The sequence below is a fragment of the Anabrus simplex genome, chromosome 1, assembly GCF_040414725.1.
Source record: "Anabrus simplex isolate iqAnaSimp1 chromosome 1, ASM4041472v1, whole genome shotgun sequence".
NCBI classification, from domain to species: domain Eukaryota; kingdom Metazoa; phylum Arthropoda; class Insecta; order Orthoptera; family Tettigoniidae; genus Anabrus; species Anabrus simplex.
This window is the reverse complement of record NC_090265.1, coordinates 577636539-577659071: the sequence shown is the minus strand read 5'-3', so window position 1 is coordinate 577659071 and position 22533 is coordinate 577636539. Positions and strand designations below refer to the sequence as shown.

Genomic DNA, 22533 nt, shown 5'->3' with positions numbered 1-22533 from the left:
GGCTGTACCTTAATTAAGCCCATAGCTGCTTCCTTCCCATTCCTAGGCATTTCCTATCCCATCGTCGCCATGAGACCTATCTGTGTCAGTGCAACATAAAGCAAATTGTAAAAAGAAAAAAGAAAAAAATAGACCTTGAAATAACATACAGTTTTATTTATTTAGCACATGATATGATAATAAAGATATATACAGATTATGTGCAGTACTAGAAATAATTAATGACAAACATGAATGGTTGAAACATCAGATAGTAGACACTGTGCATGCACAAGGACACAAAGCAGTGTTTACATTTTGGTACAGACTGAGGGACTAGTATTCGTTAAAAGGCAACTGGTATTGTACTGTAAAATGAGGCGATATCAATCAGGTGGTATGTATCCGATCATTTAAATATGTTTCAACAATAGGAAATGTTGGCATGGCATTATAACAACAGTCGTGTAGCTGATCAGTCAGTGATTTTGAGTTCTGGATGAACAGATCTACATCAGCATTAAGTTGTAGTGCACAGAACTAACAATTGTCATTGTCAGCAGATGTTTCTCGTGTGTGCCGCACTCGTAAGTAAAGACATCAGTTGGATAACCTCCATTGCCGACAAGTACCTCAGTTGTAGAAGTGTTAAGTAATGATATTTTTACTTTCATACAAACATCTAAAATACTACTCTTCATGAGCATGTCCACAGTTACCACCATTATGACACTATCCATATCTAATTTTAATATTGTAATTTTGCAGTGTGAATCCGATCATGTAAGTTCATAAAACGGTACAACCTTTCAAACAATTTGTGCTTTTTCTGCCTCAGGTACATGTGTATTTACCACAAAGACAAAGTAAACATTACTACCAACAACTTATTTTCTCAAAAATGTCCTCACATACGCATCATCTTCAATGGCACCAATAAATTATCAACCCTCTTTCGATAGGAAATTTTACAATCGTTACAACTTTACTTTTAATTTTTCACTCTCTTTGTCCCACTCCTGGTCTGCTCCTTTGTTTTCATTTCGCTCATGCTCCTCTACATCACGGTTAGATAATGTGGAGGTAGAAGGCTTGGTAATAGTATATTATGCAACAAGCCTATAATGGTATTTATTAAGAGACAGGTATGTTTATGAAACGATCAAAGCAAGTTTCATAATTTTCATATGAGCATCTTAATAATCATTATAGGCAAGATGCAGTCAGCTGTATTTGTTCGACCATAATTAAATGTCTGAGTTTTGAATTTTTACAATACATATGTATGTATGTATGTATGTATGTATGTATGTATGTATGTATGTATGTATGTATGTATGTATGTATGTATGTATGTATGTATGTATGTATGTATGTACTTTCTTCTTTCAATCATTATTTGATATTCCTAGTGCAATACTGCATGTATACCACCTACAAGTACTTTGATAAAAAAATTTAAAATCAGTCTTTACCAGAAATACTCGTAACAAGATGTACATCACTGAAATGAAAATATTCATATTCATGAAACAACTTTAATGGTTTTATCAGCCTGTGTGGTGGCCATGATCATTGTGGTGACAAAGTCTATATGGTCTGATACCATGGTTAGCTGGTTTGAGTCCTGTTGTTCGAAAAAATGTCACCAGCAGAATGAGGGAGATGGTGGCATATTTCCAATCACTAGATTGTGTGCCAAAAGCCTGGATTCAATTCCTAACCTCTCTGCGGTGTTCATTATTGAGTGAGAGCATATGACATTGTGGCTGGTGATTCGTCCGTCAGATGAGAAAGTTAAGCCTGAAGTAGACCCCTTCATGCTCTTGACAGGAGTAGGCTATGTGCCAGCACCGACAGGGGCATAGGAAATGTGATACGGGTCCACCTGCTAAAATAAAAATTCGGGCCCCCTCAAATAAAATGTAAAATCTATAAATAAATAATATACATTTAATTACAGCAAGTAGATATTATGCAATATTATATTGTCAAATTATATAAAGAAGAGGATTATTTAGTTTAATTTCCAGGTTGAACCATGTTGTAGTTGTCTGTACATCACGTACAGTTTACCGACGTTTCAAATACATTGCAGTATTCTTTGTCAAAGCGACTGAAATACCCCTACTCAGTCCGAGGTAATCAGTCTCCCAGGCAGAAATTTACACTACTAGAATGGCCCTGACCTTGGCCTTTTATATTCTAGCCTTTCTGGCTGACGTAAGCCCTGGCTGTCTCGTGAATATTCTGGAAGATATGTCACAGCCAGGTAGTGCGGGCTTGACCGCACTGTTATGTAATGGGGTTTCAGCCCTTGTGTTTATGTGGTCTGTATGTCTTAAACTATGAATGATGGACATCCAAGAATTACTGATTTTATATCCTTCTTCTAAATTTATATTGTTCAGATGTTTCTTGATTTCGATAGCCTCGCGGATTTTCCTTTCCAGATTCCAAGGGATCTGCTAGGATCTTGGTCTTGTCAAATGCTATTCCGTGCCTTGTTTCGTAGGAATGCTTGGCTACCACTGAAATATCTGTGTTTTGGTTCTTGGTGCGACAGATATGTTCTTTTAGGCGGGTGGAGATCAGACGTTTTGTTTCACCAACATAACAAGCTCCACAGCTACATTCAATGTGATATACTCCAGGAGCCTGTAATTCTATTGTGTCTTTTACTGGTGGTAGATAACGGGCTAGCTTCCGGTAAGGTTTATAGATGGTTTTTATGTCGTATTTGTCCAGTATCTTGCCGATCCTGTCTGTTGTATTTTTAATGTATGGCAGTATCGCTGTTTTCGGGTGGGTCAGTTTTTCTTTCCTGTTGTTTTCTACTTTTTTCAAGACCGAGGTAGTAGGTTCACTGAGTGGCTTGTCTGTGAGGTTAACTATTACATTCTTCTGCAGTGGAACAGGTGGTTTCGGTTTCTGTTTTTGTAGGAGGCAGTTGAATTTCTTGTTTTGTTTGGCAGTGGCTAGTTCCAGTGTATGTTGGGATTGTGTGTTGCTAATACCGTCTAACGTGGTCCAGTCATTGAGAGACAAAGTGCTGGCAAGTTGCAGGTGGAGGTGAAATAATTTATTGTTGAGGTGGTCCAGAGTCTGTCTGGTGTCACTGATCCATTCTCTGAAGAGTTTTATGCTGGTTTTGTGAAGAATACGTTCTGTCCGTCGGTTCTTGGTGTGATATTTCAGTCCCACACATGCTGGTATAATGCGTTTGTCCCTGCAGCATTTCAGAAAGGCGAGTCAATCCAGGTAGTTACTCATTTTCTTCCGAAGGTTGTCGAACTGCCTAGTAGCTTTGAGAATATCCTCCCTGTAAAGGTTTTGTATCTTAGAGGTGAAGCTTCCACGGTGTGAAGAATTATGATACAATTATATCACATGTAATAAGCATATTATAGTATGGTCGAACAAGCCTCCGTGGCTCAAGTGGCAGATCACCGGCCTCTCACCGCTGTGTTCCATGGTTCAAATCCTGGTCACTCCATGTGAGATTTGTGCTGGACAGAGCAGAGGTGGGACAGGTTTTCCTCTGGGTACTCCGGTTTTCCCTGTCATCTTTCATTCCAGCAACACCCCAATATCATTTCATTACATCTGTCATTCTTTAATCATTGCCGCAGAGGAGTGTGACAAGCTTCAGCAGTCGGCACAATTCCCACCCTCATCGCTAGATGGGGGCTTCATTCATTCCATTCTTGACCTGGTCGAATGACTGGAAACAGGCTGTGGATTTTCATTTCGGTATGGTCGAACAAAATGATATACATATTTAATGTCATAAATGATTGTGATATTGAGTAAATCGTTCTTAATGATGGCAGTTTATTTTTTTTACCTCTTGGAACTCTTGTAATTTAGATTTGTTTAGGAACCATTCATAATTGAAATGAAAGGAGGATTGGAAGAACCTGTATCAACAAAAAATATCAGAAAGATGGACAGTGGCGGTTAATACCTAACAAAGTCGTGTACAAAGAGCTAGAACCCATTACAGATACTATGCGTAAGAGGAGACTGGGATTCTTTGGACATATCATGAGGATGCAGGACTCGAGACTTCTGAAACAACTAGTACAACACAATCTCGTCTCAAAAAATACCACAACAGGATGTAAATGGATCAGAGAAGTAAGAGAGGATCTGAAGGAAATAGGCCTTACAACAGAAGACACCAAAAATAAGATAAAATTGAATACAAAACTCAAGAATACAAACCTCCGCTTTACCCTTACACAAAACAAACCAACAACACGCACATTTTCAACTGAGGAAAGGGCACGAAGATCGGAGCGTCTGAAGAAGTACTGGGAGGACCGCAAAGCCCGAACAATCCCTTCAAAGAGACCTGAACGACGGACTGACTAAAGTGATCCTATGTGGTCATAAAAGAAGAAGAAGAAGAAGAAGAAGAAGAAGAAGAAGAAGAAGAATTGAAATGTTTTGTACAGCACTATCCTTAGAATTAAGTGTGTGGTACTATTTTTCCAAATTGTTAAGGCCTTAATAAAATTTGTTACATTGTTGTAAATACAGTATTTTACATAGTTTTTAAAACTACAGACAGGGATTGAATTCACCTGTTGATAGACTGATTCCATTATTACATGCAAAATAAATTAGTGATCAGATTTCAACCTACAGTTAACTTTTGACACTTATACAGTGAGTTTCTCTAATCGGTTGGCTGGCAGTCGCCCAGTTTATCTGCCTCCCATTGATTCATTAATCCCCACTCCGCGGCATAGCAACAAGGACAGCACTTTGCTCACTTTATCCGTGTATGACATGAGATAACAATTAAAACTAAGAACATAAGAATTAAGAAAATTAGTAATAAAGAATTTAGGAACAGTTACCCTGTGTTTGAATTTTAACATTTTTGTAGCCTGCCATGCTGAGCTCTTCAAAACCTCAGCTTCTTATCGAAGTCATCTTAGGGATTTTGTAGCTACTATGTTCTAATCTTTCTGTGATTTCATTTACTTTTTCCTCATTAAGTACACGTTTTTTAACACTTCACTTCTTATCAAGTAAAGAACCAGTTCCTCTCAATTTGTTTATGAGTTTCCGCATGGTCTCTCTATGTGGAGGGCGTACACCTGGAAATTGGGTTACAAATCGCCTAACGACTTCCTGCAAGACTCTCTTTTTATACAATTATAATACATAAATACCCTTTCCTTTACCGTGCACACATGTGGAGGCATTGTGAGAAGTATACTCCGAACTAACACTTCACAATTTGAGAACAGTTGGAGCGACAGATCAACACTTAATACACGTTCTAAACATGGACCTGAAGTGTGAAAATTCCCGTGCTGTCATTGTGCTGTGTATCGGGAAGTGATGGGTCAATGGGAGGCAGATAAGCTGGGCGCACCTGGCGGCCAACCAATGAGAGAAACTCACTGTAGTAAACATGCACCATTACCTGTGAACAACGGGTATTTTTGTTAAAATACGTAAACTTCTAATGGTCACCAAATGAATGTGTGTTGTGGTAGAGAAGAACTGAAAACGGTGAATGAAAGTTTAGACTTTGAACCTGACATGTCTTAGTTTTGGTAACAGTAACTTTAAAACACATGTGCAGGAGTTTGATTCGAAATTATTATAATTTATTGAGAAGAGAAAATGTAAAAAAATCTTTGAATATATTGATTTCATCATCTGAAGACTCATCAAGAATATCATTCAGTATGTTCTCTAAACGTGTCTCATTTTTTCACAAGCATAAACACGTAAAGTAATCCACAATGAATAAGAAAACAACTATATAGCAATACCAGTAGCAATAAATACAAATCAGCTTGCACCAAAGAGAATAATGATCCTTGGTATTACCTCTCACTCACTGAAAATAAAACAATAAACAGACAATCTATTGGTGTCTATATAGACTACATAGTCTGAACAAACGTCGCTGGTTTTGCGGGAGCAGTAAATTTATGTTTAACACTTTAATAACAGCAGAAACTGTGACTTAATATTACTGTATCAGCATTCTTCCTAATTTTCTTGCTATGTACTATTACTGTGGCTGTCCTGTGTTAATGATAGGTAAAATTTTGAACAAAATATAAATTAATGATGTAACATTACCGTAGTTAAATAGCAAAAATTTCAAATTTACATTGCGCTCTAACTGCAGTGAAGGGAATGTTTTTAAATTTCAGTATTTCCAATTTTTGTACAGATTCATCCCAGTTTAATGTATTTAAGGTATGTCATTATTATAACTGGCATGTAAATTATGAAGGTCTAATATTAATGATTTAACGTCTTGCTAACTACTTTTACAGTGTTTGGAGACGCCAAGGTGCTGAAATTTTGTCCCGCATGAGTTCTGTTAAGTGCCAGTAAATCTACTGACACGAGACAAACATATTTGAACACCTTCATATACCGCTGGACTTATTCAATATCGAACCTACCACTTGAGCTCTCTACCTTCTGAACTAGTCAGCCCAACATATGAAGGCTATAGTCACAACTAATGCTACATAGATCACATCTCATCGAAAGCAGTCAAAGTAACATCTAGTTTGAGACAGAGACAGTGACACAAGTAATACATATATGGCTTTAGACCGAGCATCGAGTTCGCTCAATGGTGGCATGCTCACTCCTGAACACAGAGGTCAAAGAACCTTGCCACAACAGAATATATTGCTCATTTTTTTTTCACATACAGTTTCACATATAATCATACTATTTTATTATTATTGGCATCAGATCACTTTTTGAGAGAATATATAGTTTCAGAACCATACATGGGCCGGTAAGAATTAAAAAAACGTGAAAGTTGTAAAATCATAATTTCTAGATAACACATGTGACGGCAGTGTTCAATACTTCATTTTAAAGAGGAAGGACCAATGTATGTAGCAACAAGAATCTGACCTCATTATGACATCATTGGGTGATGTAATCTTGAGGTACTAAATTTGTTGTGCTGCACAGGTAAGTATTAGTGTAGCTCTGGACTCCAGCGTAGTAGCACATCATGTGAGGTGTCATTTAAGGCCCTGACAAAGGAGCATGCTGTGGACTGTGAAGCTTCTGTCCTCAGTTGGGAGAACATAGAATAGGGAAGCATCATCATCTCCAACGAGACTTGCATCTCAGTTGACTGGTAGGGTCCATTTATCAGCGTGATATCAGATATGAATAACATTATGTGAACCAGCATCAAAGGCTGGGATGCTTTAGCATGCTATGCAGGGGCTGGATAATGTCTGCCGACGACACTGGCATGTTGAGTGCATCCACAGCCGGTTAACCACTCATAAATATATTGACACTTTGGAGAATGCCCTCATTCCCTAGAACGTTATCATTAAGGATTTGTTTTCTGGCAGTATAACCATCCAGCGTACCAATCAGAAGTAGTTCATGCATAGTTTTGGAAGAGGCTTACGATCGTGGTTTTAGATTGGCTTCGAAGTCAATGAACCTGAACGTCATTGGGAACATATGGGCAGTGTTGAAATGAAGGAGGCTCTTCATCTACATTGACGACCCATCAAGGAATGCAGACTAGTAGTGGGATCAACTTCTCAGTGTCCGGGAAAATCTCGCCCAGGACGAGAACTATTTTTGTAACCTGGTGGACTGTGTCCAGTGGGAAATCCAAAGAACTAAGGAAGTCCAGAGCATGTGGACGAAGTATTAGGTCCGTAAGCCTGTTTGTTATGCTCTTTTCTCTTTATTTTATGGAAGACATGCTTATTTTTCAAATATTAATGTTATTTTCTTACTTTCCTCTGTGCAATGGGTTGTTGAGCATAAATACTTATCCATTTCTTTTCTGCATTATATGGGTGGCTGTAAGACTGCAACCGTATTGCCTGTAATGGTACTGCAAATGTTAAAAGAGGGAGTACGGTTCCAAATTGTGTCCTGTATGAAATACACATGCTTCAGATGCTTGAGCTATGGACAGACATTGGGCAAAAATGAGCATATTCCTCATGTATTTACCTGGTCCAGCTTAGTATTAAATCATAGGGTATTAATTGAGGGATGTTCCACCATTCAACACAATATATAATACATAACATTTATTAGGTGAAAACTGGTTTCAATTCCCTTGGAATCATCATCAGTTCACATTAAATAGATAAATCAAAGGATCTTCTTAGCAACAATCAACATGAAATCTGCCTTTAAATATATTTACAATGGTTGACATGGGTTAAATGACATAAAACACATTAATATTTACAGAATATCCTAGGATCCAGGTTACAGATGACTGCAGTGCCTTTGTACGATGTTGAACAGAGCTTTAAGATGATGCATAAAAACTTGAAATTGAGGAAGACTGTGCGGCTCTAATTTATTACTGTGGATAATAAAAAACATATGTTACAATGTTCAAACATTCATAGTTGAATTGTCGATGGAGGGTAAAAACATGTACAAACTTGATGATTTTGTAAAGTGCCTATGTTAATACAATTAGCAGTTCAAACAATTAGCTGAGGAGTTGGGGGAACATCCTTCGTTGTTTTGTAACATCTGCTTGGTTGCTGAAACTGTCGCTGTTATTGTTGTTGAAGTAAAAGGTGAATGATGGTATGGCCTTGGTTGTAGGCACAGTATCATGAAAGGTGGATGTCTGAGGAAGAAGAAGAAAGAAAGAAAGAAATGAGAACTAATGTGTGTGTTCGGATTTAATTAATTAATTATGAATTACTGCCTTGCAGTGACTCGTAGCTCTTCAGTGGCAAAAATACTGTCCAATGTATTTCTACTTTCAGGACTAGGCGTAATACATTCGGAATAAATATTATATTGCACTTAATTTTCTAGGATTTTTGTTGAGTGCTACCAGGCCGATGACTTTCTCTTGGTGGCCATAAATGTATGCTAACATACGACTACATTCAGTAAATTACAAACAGAGTCCACTGTAAATTGAAGGCTCAGGCTCAAAGAAATGATGATTTGTGCTGTCTGCCTTGTGTGTTGACTGGGGTAAATCAGACCTCCTGCCATCTTTCTTCTTGCTTGCACAAACGTCTATGCTATTTGCTGTGAATGGAGGACCAAACTACCTCCTGATTCGTCTAACTGACCGAGACATCACAGCACATTATCGCTCTCAAGTGTACCGCATGACATCGGAAGTGTACATACTATTCTGATGAGTCTCACAAGATATGCCTCATCAACAAGACATCGAGAAATTGTAGGGCTTCTTGAAACATGTGCCCTCATTTCCCATACCTAGTTGAGAGGTGTCCCTGAATGTGACGACTAGCTTAAAATCTGTCTATTTACTGTGGACGTAGAAGATAGGTGCTATTTTTTTTTCTTTAGGATTAAACTGGAGACAGGATCATTTGAAATAACTATCCAGATTCTCCACATCTGAAGTAAGTGTTGCTTATGCTTCAGAGAAACTTCATTCGTGACGTACCAAAGCAGTGTCATTGGCATAAATGAATTTCCTTTGGTTTCAGGTAAGCTGAAGAGAATAGAAGCTAACACAGAGCCTTGTAGAAACCCATCATTTAGCGTATGTACTTTGCTCTGTAAATACTCTGCTAAGACCTGCAAATATCTATTCTTCAGAATGTTACTACAATCATTTTGGGTCGTAGGGCAAGAACTTGTTCAGAACATTGCCTCCCAGGTCTGAAGCCAGTTTGTTTTGGTGGGACATGCTTGTTGGTGGTAACAGGTTCTGTTATAGATTAGTCTTTCTAGAAGCTTCAGTGTGATGCTGAAGAGGGCAATAGGGCAATAATTTTTCTTCTTCTGACAAATCTTTATTGAGTTTGTGGATTGCAATTATTTTGGTCTTCTTGAAAAATGGTGGTATGTTAGTTGCCAGTCTTCATAAAGTTTGAGAAAAAGATGCCTAAGCCATCCAATCGCAACTGGTCTGTGATGTAGAAGAAACTTGGGGTAAATTCCATCAATACCTGCAGCTTTCCCTGGTTTTATGCTCCGGGCAGCTTCTGTGGTCAGCTGGAAAGAGACTGAAAAGTTTGAGAATTTTGATGCTAAGCATTACTTTATATACAGCTAAGATTTGATTTGGCTTTTAAGGCTCTTTTCTGTAGCACTCTCTTTCAATTTTATCCAAGTTGTGGTCTGTTGATGGTTTTATTGTGTCCAGTTTTTCAGAGATCCTGCTTCTCTGCTTGTGTGGGTATGGTCTAAGGATTCTACAGTTTCTTACCACATTTTCTTCCTGGTTTCATACGATTGGAATAGGTGAGTGGCATTGTCAGCTTCAGCACATTGTTCAAAATCTTGAAGAAACCGCTCGCTGTCTTTGTTCCAGCCTGGAACATACTGTCTGCAATAACCTCTGGGTATGCAATGTTTGGTGGCACCTTTAATTATCCCATTGCTGGCCCCATGGTGTAGGAGTAGCGTGCCTGCCTCTTACTCAGAGGCACCGAGTTTGATTCCCAGCTAGGTCAGGGAATTTTACCCAGATCTGAGGGCTTGTTCGAGGTCCGCTCAGCCAACATGATTAGAATTGAGGAGCTATCTGACAGTGAGATAGCGTCCCTGGTCTAGAAAGCCAAGAATAATGGCCGAGAGAATTTGTTGTGCTGACCACGCAACACTTCGTAATCTGCAGGCCTCGGGCTGTGCAGCAGTCGCTTGGTAGGCCAAGGCCCTTCAGGGCTGTAGTGCCATGGGGTTAGGTTTCCATTGAATCTTCCGTAATTGTACATTGGCTTTGTCTATCTTATATCTGATCCATCTTATATCAGAGTTGGTTTGTATGGAGAATTCAGCCCAATCTACCTTCATAAAATTTCATCTTGGTTTAGGATATGATTGAATGAAGGGTACATACCGGTTTTCCTTCCATTTTTTTTTTTTTTTTACATCATACCAACATAGATAGGTCTTAATTGCAATGATTGGATAGGTCAGCGAAGGAAGCAATTGTGACCTTAAGGTATAGCCCCTCCATTTGCCTGTGAAAGTGGGAAACCACGAAAAACTATCTTCAGAGCTGCTGACATTGGGGTTCATACCCACCGTCTCATAAATGCAAGCTCACAGCTACGTAACCCAAACAATGCAGTCAACTTGCTCGATAGGTACATACGTTCCCACCTGGAGAATTATAGGCCTACGCTGGCTGGGTGGAAATCTCTCAGTTACTTTGCATCTCACTTGATGGTACAAGTTCTAAGATTGTGTAATGTACTTGAGATCACATGTAATATGATTTGTTCCATCGTACAGAGTAGAAGGTGGCTTTATCTTTAGCATCATAGATGAGTACATTTTCTGTTTTCATCCAACCGCAAAGTTCTTCTCCATTTTTGATTTCTTCATCCTGAAAGGGTATGATGGCTATTAAAGTCCCTTACAATAACATTTGTTTGGCAGTAGTGAAGTTCGCCAGTTGATACTGTGAGGTTTGTAAAAAATTGACAGTTGTTACATTGATATAATGTCCAATAACGGACCATTTATATTGGTATTTTATATTGGTTGTTACATTGCCGCAATTGTCATGAATGTGATGGAGGAGACATTATTGGAACTTGAAGCTATCACCCGATAATTGCTAACTCATATTTCGGATGATTTAAGAGCAGCTGCTAGTTTAAATCCCAGGTTTTTCCTTCTAGTTTCAACTGTAGGTCATCTGCTAAATAAGTTTCCTGAAGTGCAACAGTATCAATCGAATGTCCCTTCTAAGATTGGGCTAGGCATTCACATTTGACCTGTTGATATCCTGTATGTTTAGTTGATAGATTTGTAGTGATGGTCTAATATTTCAAACTTGTGGTTACTGGAATTGTCCTCTTTGTTAATTTCTACTTCTACCTTTCCATAATCTTTGCCCGAGAGGTCTATTCAGACAATTCGATTTCATTGCAGTATTGTCATTTTAGACCAGCCAGGGGACACGTACAGCTTAAGGTATGCTGCAGATGCAAGTATAACTTCATATATGGCAACACATGTAGAATGGCCAAATACACTACCAGTACTCAATATCCAACTTATCATCACACATTTATTATAACTTTCTTACATTATTTAGCTGTGTGTGTTTTAGTTGCCCAAGCACTTGCATAAGAGCCCATTGGCTTGATATTAAACTATGTTTGAATAACATACTTTCCCTCTTTGATACTCCATGCACAAATGGAAATCTTTAAGTATTAGATAATCTTAAGGAGGAAACTACACAATTGCAAGGAAAAACCACTTACCAGCATAAGGTCTGATAATACATCGGAACAAGAGTGAAAAATAATAGTGAAATACTATGATATCTACCACTCTCCCAAGGCCTATTGTGTGTTGCTTTCGGTATTTCCATCTTTGTATATATGAGATTTGTTCTTATTTGTTCCTTTCCATCAATTGAACATCTGCATCAGAGTTCCTGATAAATTTCAGAAACTCCAACTATGTTCACATGTAAAAGAATAACACTAAATTATAATCTTCCACCATTCCTCAACTATAATGATTTTGAAATGTTCCATTTGAGAATTAGTATTACTCTCCACAGGGTACACTTCCTGATGTGAAGACTGAACAGATTCTTGTGTATACCTTGACCTGTGGTATGGTCATTAGTAATTAAGTACTGTATTTCTTGTCATACTATTTAAATATATATTTGTCCAGTACACACGTTGCCTATACAGGGTGAACAAAAAATGCCGCACGTGGAGGTCGGCATGCGGTTCCTCGTTGAAATTCACGAGATAAGTTTATATTGCAAAACCTAGTCCCACCAATAGGTTTAATAGAAATGCAAGTTAAGAAACGAGGCTCTGGCAACACTGTAAAGTCATGCAGCATGGCCAAGCACAGGTCACATGAACTCGGCGCTCTGCCAGAGCTGTCTCATTAGCTCAGCGAGACGAGGTAATAACATAAATGCCGGTTGTGTGGACACGCCGATGTTCAAGTTGCATTCGTGCCAATTTTTTTCAGTTAATATATCAAATTGTATCCAATGTACACCTTCCACTATGCAATACACTATGTTCTGTCTTACCGTTACAGTTACCTTTATTTAAACATTCAAACATAACATGAACTTCTTACAGACGTAAACGACCACTTTGTTTCGTCCATGGCACAAATAAAGCCAATACGTAGAACACAATAGTTGATACAGTAACATCGTCTCTATCCAATGTGGTACAAGGAAACACAATACAGTACAGTAGGTAGGCTACACTGGATTGCCCATTATGCTACGCACAATAATTCCATAGTGTATGTGTGACGTCCAGTCTTATCTTCACAGAGCCGGTACGTACACTTACGAGCAACGTTCACTTTACAGCAGATGTTCAAAGCAACCACCTTGCATTTGCAAACACTTCGCCACTCGCTGGAGCGTACTGTGCCGGACCCTACGCAACACACCTGCATCCACCATTGCCGATGCAGCATGCACCCGAGCTATTAGGTCTTGTACATCCATGGGTGGAGTACTATAAACATGTTCCTTTAAGTGTCCCCACAAATAAAAATCTAGAGGATTAAGGTCCGGGGAACGTGGAGGCCAGAACATTGGACCCCCCACGACCAATCCAATTCCCTGGAAAATCTTCATTTAACCAGTTATGCACAGTCATTCCAAAGCGTGGTGGAGCATCATGCTGAAACCAGAGCTACAACATAAGAATAATAATGAAGCCTCCACCTTATCAATACATTTATTTATATACTATTAGTTACAGTAATCACAGTACCGGTTTCGACCTCTCGAGGGTCATCTTCAGCTGTCATATACAAATATAGTTATTAAAACATCACATAAGAAGGTGTTATACATACATGAAAATTGACCAATTTGACAGGTTGTTTAAAATAAATTATATGTTAAAATGGTAAAATGAGTCCTTTCTTCTTCAATTATAAAAAGATCGTGTAATGTAAAAGACAAGTCCTTATGATGTTCTTGTTGATATGATAAGCGTAAATTGAGATGGTCTGTATCATCGAAAAATCCCCGAAAAACTCGTACATTCCTAAAAGATTTCCTGAATTCAAAGTCTGTTAAGATATAGTCTATTATGGATCTGGTACCCCTAGCCTCCCATGTGTAGCGGTGAATAGCCTTATGCTTGAAGAATGTATTCGTAACAGCTAAACCCATACTAGCACAGAAGTCAAGCAAACGCTTCCCATTCCCATTAGCTTCCATATCTTCCCCACATTTACCAATCACCCTTTCATATCCTTCCGTTCTATTCCCAACTCTCGCATTGAAATCGCCCATTAGCACTATTCTATCCTTGCTGCTGTTCCTGACCACGATGTCACTCAATGCTTCATAAAACTTGTCAACTTCATCCTCATCTGCACCCTCACATGGTGAATACACGGACACAATTCTTGTCCTAATTCCTCCCACTGACAAATCTACCCACATCATTCGCTCACTTACGTGCCTAACAGAAACTATGTTGCGTGCAATGGTATTCCTGATAAAGAGCCCTACCCCAGACTTTTGGCGAGTTTCAATGTGGAGTCCTTGTTCACTAAAGTGCCAATTGACTCGATCATGTCTCTCATTGAACACCTGTTCCCTGAGGACATTACCAAGCTATTTTACCACTGCATGACGTCCAGCTATTTCTTGTGGGGTGGGAACTTTTAAGAACAGTCGGACGGAGTGGCTATGGGAAGTCCACTTTCGACCGTAGTGGCTAATTTCTTTATGGAGCATTTTGAGAAGGAGGCTATTGCTTTGGCGCCCATCAAGCCTATGATATGGTGGAGGTATGTTGATGATGCATTTGTGGTCTGGACAGAAGGTCCTGAGAAACTTCATCTATTCCTAAACCACCTAAATCAGCAACATCCTCCAATAAAATTCACTATGGAGATGGAGTCGGACGGATGCCTTCCTTTCTTGGATGTTCTAGTGAGAAAGAAACCGGACGGCTCCCTAGGACACACCGTCTATCGTAATCCTACCCACACAAATCGTTATCTTTAAGCAGATCCTCACCACCATCCAGCACAAAAATAAGGCATTCTCACGACACTCGCCAAGAGGGCGAGACGAATCTGTGAGCCATCACATATGCAGGTGGAGATGAACACGCTCAAAGTCACGTTCAAGGGTAAGGGTTACAGTGATTCGCAGATTCATAGAGCCCTACATCCCAGAGAAATGACCAAGCAAAGCTCACAGAAGGAAGAAGTGAAGGGAACTGCCTACTTGCCTTACATTCACAACACCACAGATCGAATTGCCAAGGTCCTCCCCAAACACAATATAAAAACCATGTTTGGCACCGCCACTAAAATTGCTCATAGTCTGAGTAAAACCAAGGACAGTTTGTCCCCACTTTTACATCCTGGGGTATACGAAATTCCCTGTACTTGCGGTAAGGTATAAATTGGCCAAACATGCTGGTCCATTGGTACCCGTATCAAAGAACAAGAATGTAATATTCGTCTCAACAAACCAGACAAATCGGCCATAGCTGAGCACGCTCTATCGTCGGGTCATGATGTCATGTTCCAAGATGCTCGAGCTCTTACCCACTCTAGACACTACACTACAGGTCCAGGATTATACGGGAAGCTGTGGAAATACATAGAAATCCTAACAATTTCAACAGGGACACTGGCTATCAACCATTAAGAATTTACATCGGTAGTTCCCTTCCCGGTCCCTTCACTATTGTTATTTTGTCTCGGTGTTTTCCAAATTCGTACGTTCCTCGTTGCCCGATGTTTCATTCCAGGCTTGTGCTATGCCATACACCTGCCAATGTCATGTGTTACGCAAACACGTTATGTAAACCGCTTATACTTGGGAGTCAACTCAAGTCCTAACTGGTCCCTTTGATGTTATGTCTGTTTATAAACGCTGTTTACATTACCTGCCACGTTCAGGACGAGAACCGAGACTGAGCGTGGTGTAGGAGGGGAAATGTTCACATGCGGAAGGATATTTTTGTTAGTTCTTCAATTGACTACCAGTATAACATCAAAGGCGCCACTTATGACTTGAGTTGATGCTGACTATAGACTGATTGTGATGGTTCGGCCAGCTTCCGCTTTGAACGCTATTGTTGCCACGTCCTGGGGGGCCACCTGGTGGCGAATGAACGTACCATTTTCCACTTCTATTATAATGTTCCAAATTTAAAGTGTCATTGTTTAAGAAGCCTTTCTCGTGGACAGTCGAGATTTCTTCTGAAGACGCAGGGCACAGTTCCCTGCGAAATGTTAAGAATTTTACCTTATTTTCTTGACACGGCATAAGCTCAAAAGCCTATACAGTATCATGTCTTTGAGAGAATCGTCCAAATGACATAGTTTCTGAAAATATTTTAGTTTCTATAACCTTTCTGTTAGATTAGTAAAACTTAAGTTTAGGTTTTCCTACCTGATTCATGAGAATCATCAGCAAAAAATCTGCTTTTATCTCATTAACCATGGAAGGGTACCATTTACTGTCACATTTCAGATTTTTTCTCATCAAATAATTCACCTGGAAAGCAGCATAGTCATTGGTTTCTATCGCAGTCATTTCCCAGAACTCACCTCCAAGAAATTCAGAACACACATCTAATAAAAGAAAAATTTGTGCCCAATCTTCTCGAAACAACGCACTGAGACCAGAAACACCAGTGAATGGAATTGTTTTCAGTGTATTGGAAATGTTTGACCAATTCCATGTTGAAGATCCATCTCGTAAAGCAGCCCTGCCATCTCGGTCTTCATTTACATCGTCCATGCTGTTGTCATCACTAGAATCATTTTCCCCAACACTATCAACATCACTATTATCATTAGCATCATCTGAAGAAAAATCATTCCCTTTCTAACCACTTTACAATATCTACATAATCATCAGCCATGTTTATTTACTAACAAGCGCAAGCAGATAGCATTTTGTTTTTTATACAGTATTCAGTGAACCTAGAAGGGTGGATTCCACTTAGATTTCACTGAACTTCAAGGAGTAATCTACATGCAGCACAAGACTCATCACTTGCTAGTAACTAAAACTACAAATGTTTAAAACTTGGTACGGGAACAGTTCCGTATGGCGGCATACGGAACGGTTCCCTAAGTCGGTGCCAGTGAGTTAATAATTGTTCATAGTATCACCTATCATTGACAAGTTTACACAATGTAAACAATACTGTACATATATATACATGATTTAAGTGATTTGATAGAATCTGAGGATGTTCTTATAGAAATGTCGTTCTTTGTATAATAGCGTATATTTTTTTACAGGTATGTTTATAGTGTTATAATTTATATTGAAATTTTTGTTTGTTTGACAGACTGGAAAATATTTGCTATATTTTATGTTACACAATAGGGGCAAAAGATCCACATGGGTCGATGCCCCGAACAAATAGGAATTTAAAAAAAAAAGTTATGTTACCCAATACTGCAATGTTAAATATAACAAAATAAGTGTATCAAAATTAGCCGGGCCGATGACCTCGATGTTAGGCACCTTTAAACAACAACGACAACATCAAAATTAGCCCAATAATTGCGTAAATAAAAATCAGCATACTTGTATTTTGCTCTGCGCAGCATTCATCAGAAAACATACCAGTAGAGACACATCAACTTTGTCAGCAGAATCATCATCGTTTGCATCTATCATATCATCCCATGTGATGTCATCCTCTGAGCCCTCCATTGTATTAGATATACCAGTCTTAAAATTCTCTCCTTCCATAATCAAAGCTTATGGTGAAAGAATCCAAAAGCACACTTGTTCTTTTGTGGGCTTCTTAATGATGTCACTTTTTGTCAGATCGAAGAAACTACCTGCCATCCATTTCCTGCTAAATCGACAGAGATGTCTGAGTATTTTTTAACTGAGATGTCTAGTAGCTGTAAAACATCTGATATCCATCCTCATGTACTCCTATGACAATGACAGCAACAAGATTGCAATTTATCACGTTTTCCTTTTAAAAGTATAAGCTTTCTGACATCTGCCATAACTGCTAACGTCTAGTGTACAGTAGTGTGTATAAATACACTGGATGCTTCCTTCATGTGCATCATCGTACTTTGAGGCTTATCACAGAAACATTGGAGTTTGGTTTGCATTTCAAATATGAAAACCCATGGTGCTACAGCCCTGGTGGTCCTTGGCCTACCAAGTGACTGCTGCTCAGCCTGAAGACCTGCAGATTATGAGGCAACGCAGGATCAGTGCAATGAATCCTCTAAGCCATTACTTTTGGCTTTCTGGACCTAGGCCATTATTTCACCGTCTGATAGGTATTCAGTTGTTCTCATGTAAGCTGAGTGGACCTTGAATCAGCCTTCACACCCTGGTAAAATCCCTTACCCACTATCGGCAGCCCTGAAGATGGTTTTCCGTGGTTTCCCATTTTCACACCAGGCTAATGCTGGGGCTGTACCTTAACTAAGGCCACGGCCGCTTCCTTCCAACTCCTAGGCCTTTCCCATCCCATCGTCGCCATAAGACCTATCTGTGTCGGTGCGACGTAAAGCCCCTAGCAAAAAAAAAATCCCTTAACCTGGCTGGGAATCAAACCTGGGGCCTCTAGATGAGAGGCAGGCTTCCTTCCGCTAGACCATGGTGCTGGAAAATTTGAGAGATAAGAAAATTATTTTATCCTTAAAGTTTGATGACAAAACTGTAAAAGTTCCATTACTTTGCATGTGTAATTATGTGGTAGACACCGAGTCAATGTAATTCATCTTCAAACACCAAGTGCATGTCTGCTCATGAAATGAACAGTCCAATCCATGCTCGCCTTCAATTGCACACTTGTAATGCATGTTTCTTGTGTCCTTTGCTTTCATTTGCAACATTTTATGGGATAAAGTGATATCATTTTTCAGTTCCATTACATCAAGCACTTCTTTCTCAACTTTGGGATATTTTCTGCAGTTTGGGTTATGAAAATTGACGTATGGACTGGTCTTTCGTTTATTCTTATTTCTGAACCTTTCACTATCAAATTAATTTTGATTCTACCTGAACTCTCTTCATGCATACTTTTTTCTGCAAAATAAACAGTTTAAAACTTTCAAACGTGCACCATAACTACTATTATTTCATCCCATTTCACACCACACTTGCATTGCTGGTTTGAGAGATTGATCGCTGCTACTTATTTCTTTATCTCCGGTCCTGCCAAGAGGGAGGCAAGGAGAAGGATTGGTTGATGACCTTGGATTTTCTGTGCAAAGATTCTGGGAATCAATATTCATTTATATATTTATTTATTTGTTTATTTATATATTGCATGCTTTTTATTGCCGGGAACATTTGAGAACATGTTCAGCTTGCTTAGTGCAGGTCTTTCTGTTTGACCCCTATGGGCAACTTGCACGCCTGGATGCGAGATGATGATGTAAGTAGAGGGTGAAACCTGATATCGGCACATAGCCTACTCCTGTTGAATAACACCAAGGAGTCTGCTAAAAGCTTAACTTCACCATCAACAGCAGCGTATGCCCTCACTTTGTGTGAACACTGTGGAGAGGCTTGGAGTTGAATTCAGGCTTCTGGCAGGCAATCTAATGATCTAATACCCTAATACCCTGCCAGCCAACATTCCGACAGTGAAATTTGTTTCCACCAACGGGACTTGAATGGCTAATCATGGTGTCATACCATATAAAATACCCTAATACCCTGCCAGCCAACATTCTGACAGTGAAATTTGTTTCCACCAACGGGACTTGAATGGCTAATCATGGTGTCATACCATATAAACTTGACGCCTTAATGATCATGGCCGCCAGGTGGGCTTTGGAATCCACAAAACAATCTTAGGAGCCAGGGGTATCCCAATTTCTTAATGCAAGTGTGAGAAAAATAAAATTTAGGAAATATGTACTAAAAATCTTGCAGGGAGGGATGGGGTTTTATAATAATAAAAAAAGGAATAAGTGTAAAGTTCATTCACTCATTTATTTGTTTTCTTTTTAGTAACAATTTTGAGAGGTTTAACATTCAATAAATAAATAGAAATAGATGTAAGACAAATTTCAGACATAATACAGGATGAGGCAGGTTTTATGAAATAATATGCTCTAGATAACCACAGAAAAAGAAAACATTCACTGGAATTCAGCTCGTGCAGGAGGCAATATATTACTTCATTCTCACTTTATACTAGTAATTATCAATACAGACGAGAAAAGTATATAAATTGTACGATTCTGGCATATACTTTGGCACACTTGTCTGCACTATTCAAAAGCACTGAGGTAGTTAGAAATGTCCTTCCCATCACGTTCCAGCCAAGCAGCATTGAGACGAATTGTCTCGGTGCTCTGTTGTACAGTTCTTTCTGTACCAGGTGTAGGATGATCCTTGAAGAAATTCTCCACTTCTATAGCACGGTCCTCACTGGCAAAATTCTCAGTAGTAAACTTGACGAGTCGTGCAAGGAGGAAGCCACCCTAACGGCAAACAAATTCATACAGTACAGAAATTTTTTAACACCGAAGCATCACACTTCAAGTTAACAAAAAACAAAATTTAAATTTGGCAATTTAAATTTTACACAATAAGGAGAAGTAACTAGTGACCAAGTATCTGAAAACATTAATTTTCATGTCTTGTAGGCCTATCATCTACCAGCAATATCAACTACATATAAACTACATATGCAACAAGCACCAGGTATATAAAATGCAAGAAACAAAATATAAGCCAATTACATTTTTTAAACTGCCTATTTTCTTTACAAATGATTGTATTATTGCTAATAATGTTCAGCTATATCATACCCAACAATTAATGTTGGAACAAAATTACAAAATCCTGAACTACTGTCAGTGAAATCTGTCCCAATTTTAACTGGTTCTATGTACAGAAGGCAGTACACAAGTATCTCAAAGTTCTTATTAGTGTATGTGGCTCATACTACATCACTAGAGACAGGCACAATATGAAAAAAATATTCTAAACCATGGCTGTTAGCACTCTGGAAAGTAGGATATTTACAAATGGTGGAGTTTGGGCAGCAATGCACACAAAAATAGTTAATATTCCATAACATTTTATAAAAACGTTCATATTTTGTGAAGATCTCCATACTGCTTCACATTTTGTAAGGTTTACAACTTTTTTTCTCTTAATATTTCCACTAAATATTAAAATTTTCTTTATTGGCACTTTCTTTCTTTCTTTATTCGTGTCAGAAGTATCAACTTATAGATATTTAACAAAAAGCAACATCTACATTTCTACTATACAAATATACAAGTCTATTATACAATCACAGATAGAGCAACAATATTCAAGAGCTAGATGATGCTTGCCCAGTATTGGGCGACGTCAATAGCATTGGGGGAGGCTGCAATCAAGTCTTTCATAGTGCACATTGAAGGACATAAAACACACTGACATAGATGTTGGATTGTCTGCTGCTCTCCGCAATCACAAAGTGATGAATCACTTGAGAAGCCCCACTTCCGCAAGTTTACTTTGGTTCTGCCGACTTCTGTACGGAGTCTGTTAAGGGCTTTCCATACTGTCCACTTCTCCTGGTGTCCACATGGAAGACTTTCCTTTGGCTCTATCCAGTTGGAAAGGTGGTGGATTCTTTCTTTCCACATTGTGACTCTAGCATTCTCTGCTTTCCCCTCAAGGTTGACTGATGTGCGGAGAAAACTTTTCCTAGATTTTAGCCTCTGTATGGCTGGTTGGTATCCATAGAGAGGATGTGCTTCTGAAGAAGATGCCTGGAGCCTTTCTTTGTTAGCTGCTACCTCCCTACGAATCTCACCGGGAGCAATACCAGCTAAAAGTTGGACCTTCTCAATGGGTGTAGGTTTCAAACATCCAGTGATGATCCTGCAGCTTTCGTTTAAAGCTATGTCGACCTGCTTCGTATGAGCTGACCTGTACCAAACTGGGGAGGCATATTCTCCTGCAGAATAGCATAGAGCTAGAGCTGATGTTCTAATTGTTTGTGGTTGTGTTCCCCAACTTGTTCCTGATAACTTTCGTAGAATGTTGTTTCTGGCAGCTATCTTTTGTTTCAGGTTTTGGCAATGTTTCTTATATGTTAATGTGCGATCCAGCATAACTCCCAGGTACTTTGGCGTAAAGCAGTGTTCCAGTAAGTTCCCCTTCCATAGTACTTTGAGTTTCTGAGAGGCCTGCGCATGCCGCAGATGGAACGCACAGATTTGAGTCTTAGCTGGATTTGGTTTGAGTTGGTTTTTCTCATAATAGTTACCTAGCTCTTCTAATGCAGCAGTTAAAGAGATCTCTGCTTCATCAAAGGTATCAGTTTGAGTAGTAAGTGCAAGGTCATCGGCATAGATAAAGCTTTTAGTATTTTCTGGTAATGGCTGGTCATTAGTGTAGATGTTGAAAAGAACAGGAGCCAGTACACTGCCTTGAGGTAGTCCATTCCTTTGATTCCTCCATCTGCTTCGGCGTCCTTGGAATTCGACAAAAAAGCGACGATTTTCCAGGAGAGTAGCTATCATCTTGGTTACCTTGATGTCTGTAATCATTCTATAAAGTTTGTGTAATAATATCCTGTGATTTACTGTATCGTAGGCGGCTGAGAGGTCCAC

At 39.0% G+C, this 22533-nt stretch overlaps 2 protein-coding genes across 3 annotated transcripts in view; one reads left to right on the top strand and one right to left on the bottom strand.

The window, feature by feature from the left end:
- Positions 1 to 22533, top strand: part of LOC136857155 (ubiquitin-conjugating enzyme E2 W) — a 335437-nt gene that overhangs the window by 209904 nt on the left and 103000 nt on the right. The gene's annotated exons all lie outside the window — the stretch shown is intronic.
- The window catches only part of Psa (puromycin-sensitive aminopeptidase), a 165546-nt gene continuing 162894 nt past the window's right edge, over positions 19882 to 22533 (bottom strand). For both annotated transcript variants that reach the window (XM_067135579.2, XM_067135580.2), the window contains exon 14: positions 19882 to 20400. In XM_067135579.2, coding sequence (XP_066991680.2) covers positions 20188 to 20400 — 213 coding nt within the window. In that variant the 3' untranslated portion in view covers positions 19882 to 20187. The remainder of the gene's footprint in view (positions 20401 to 22533) is intronic.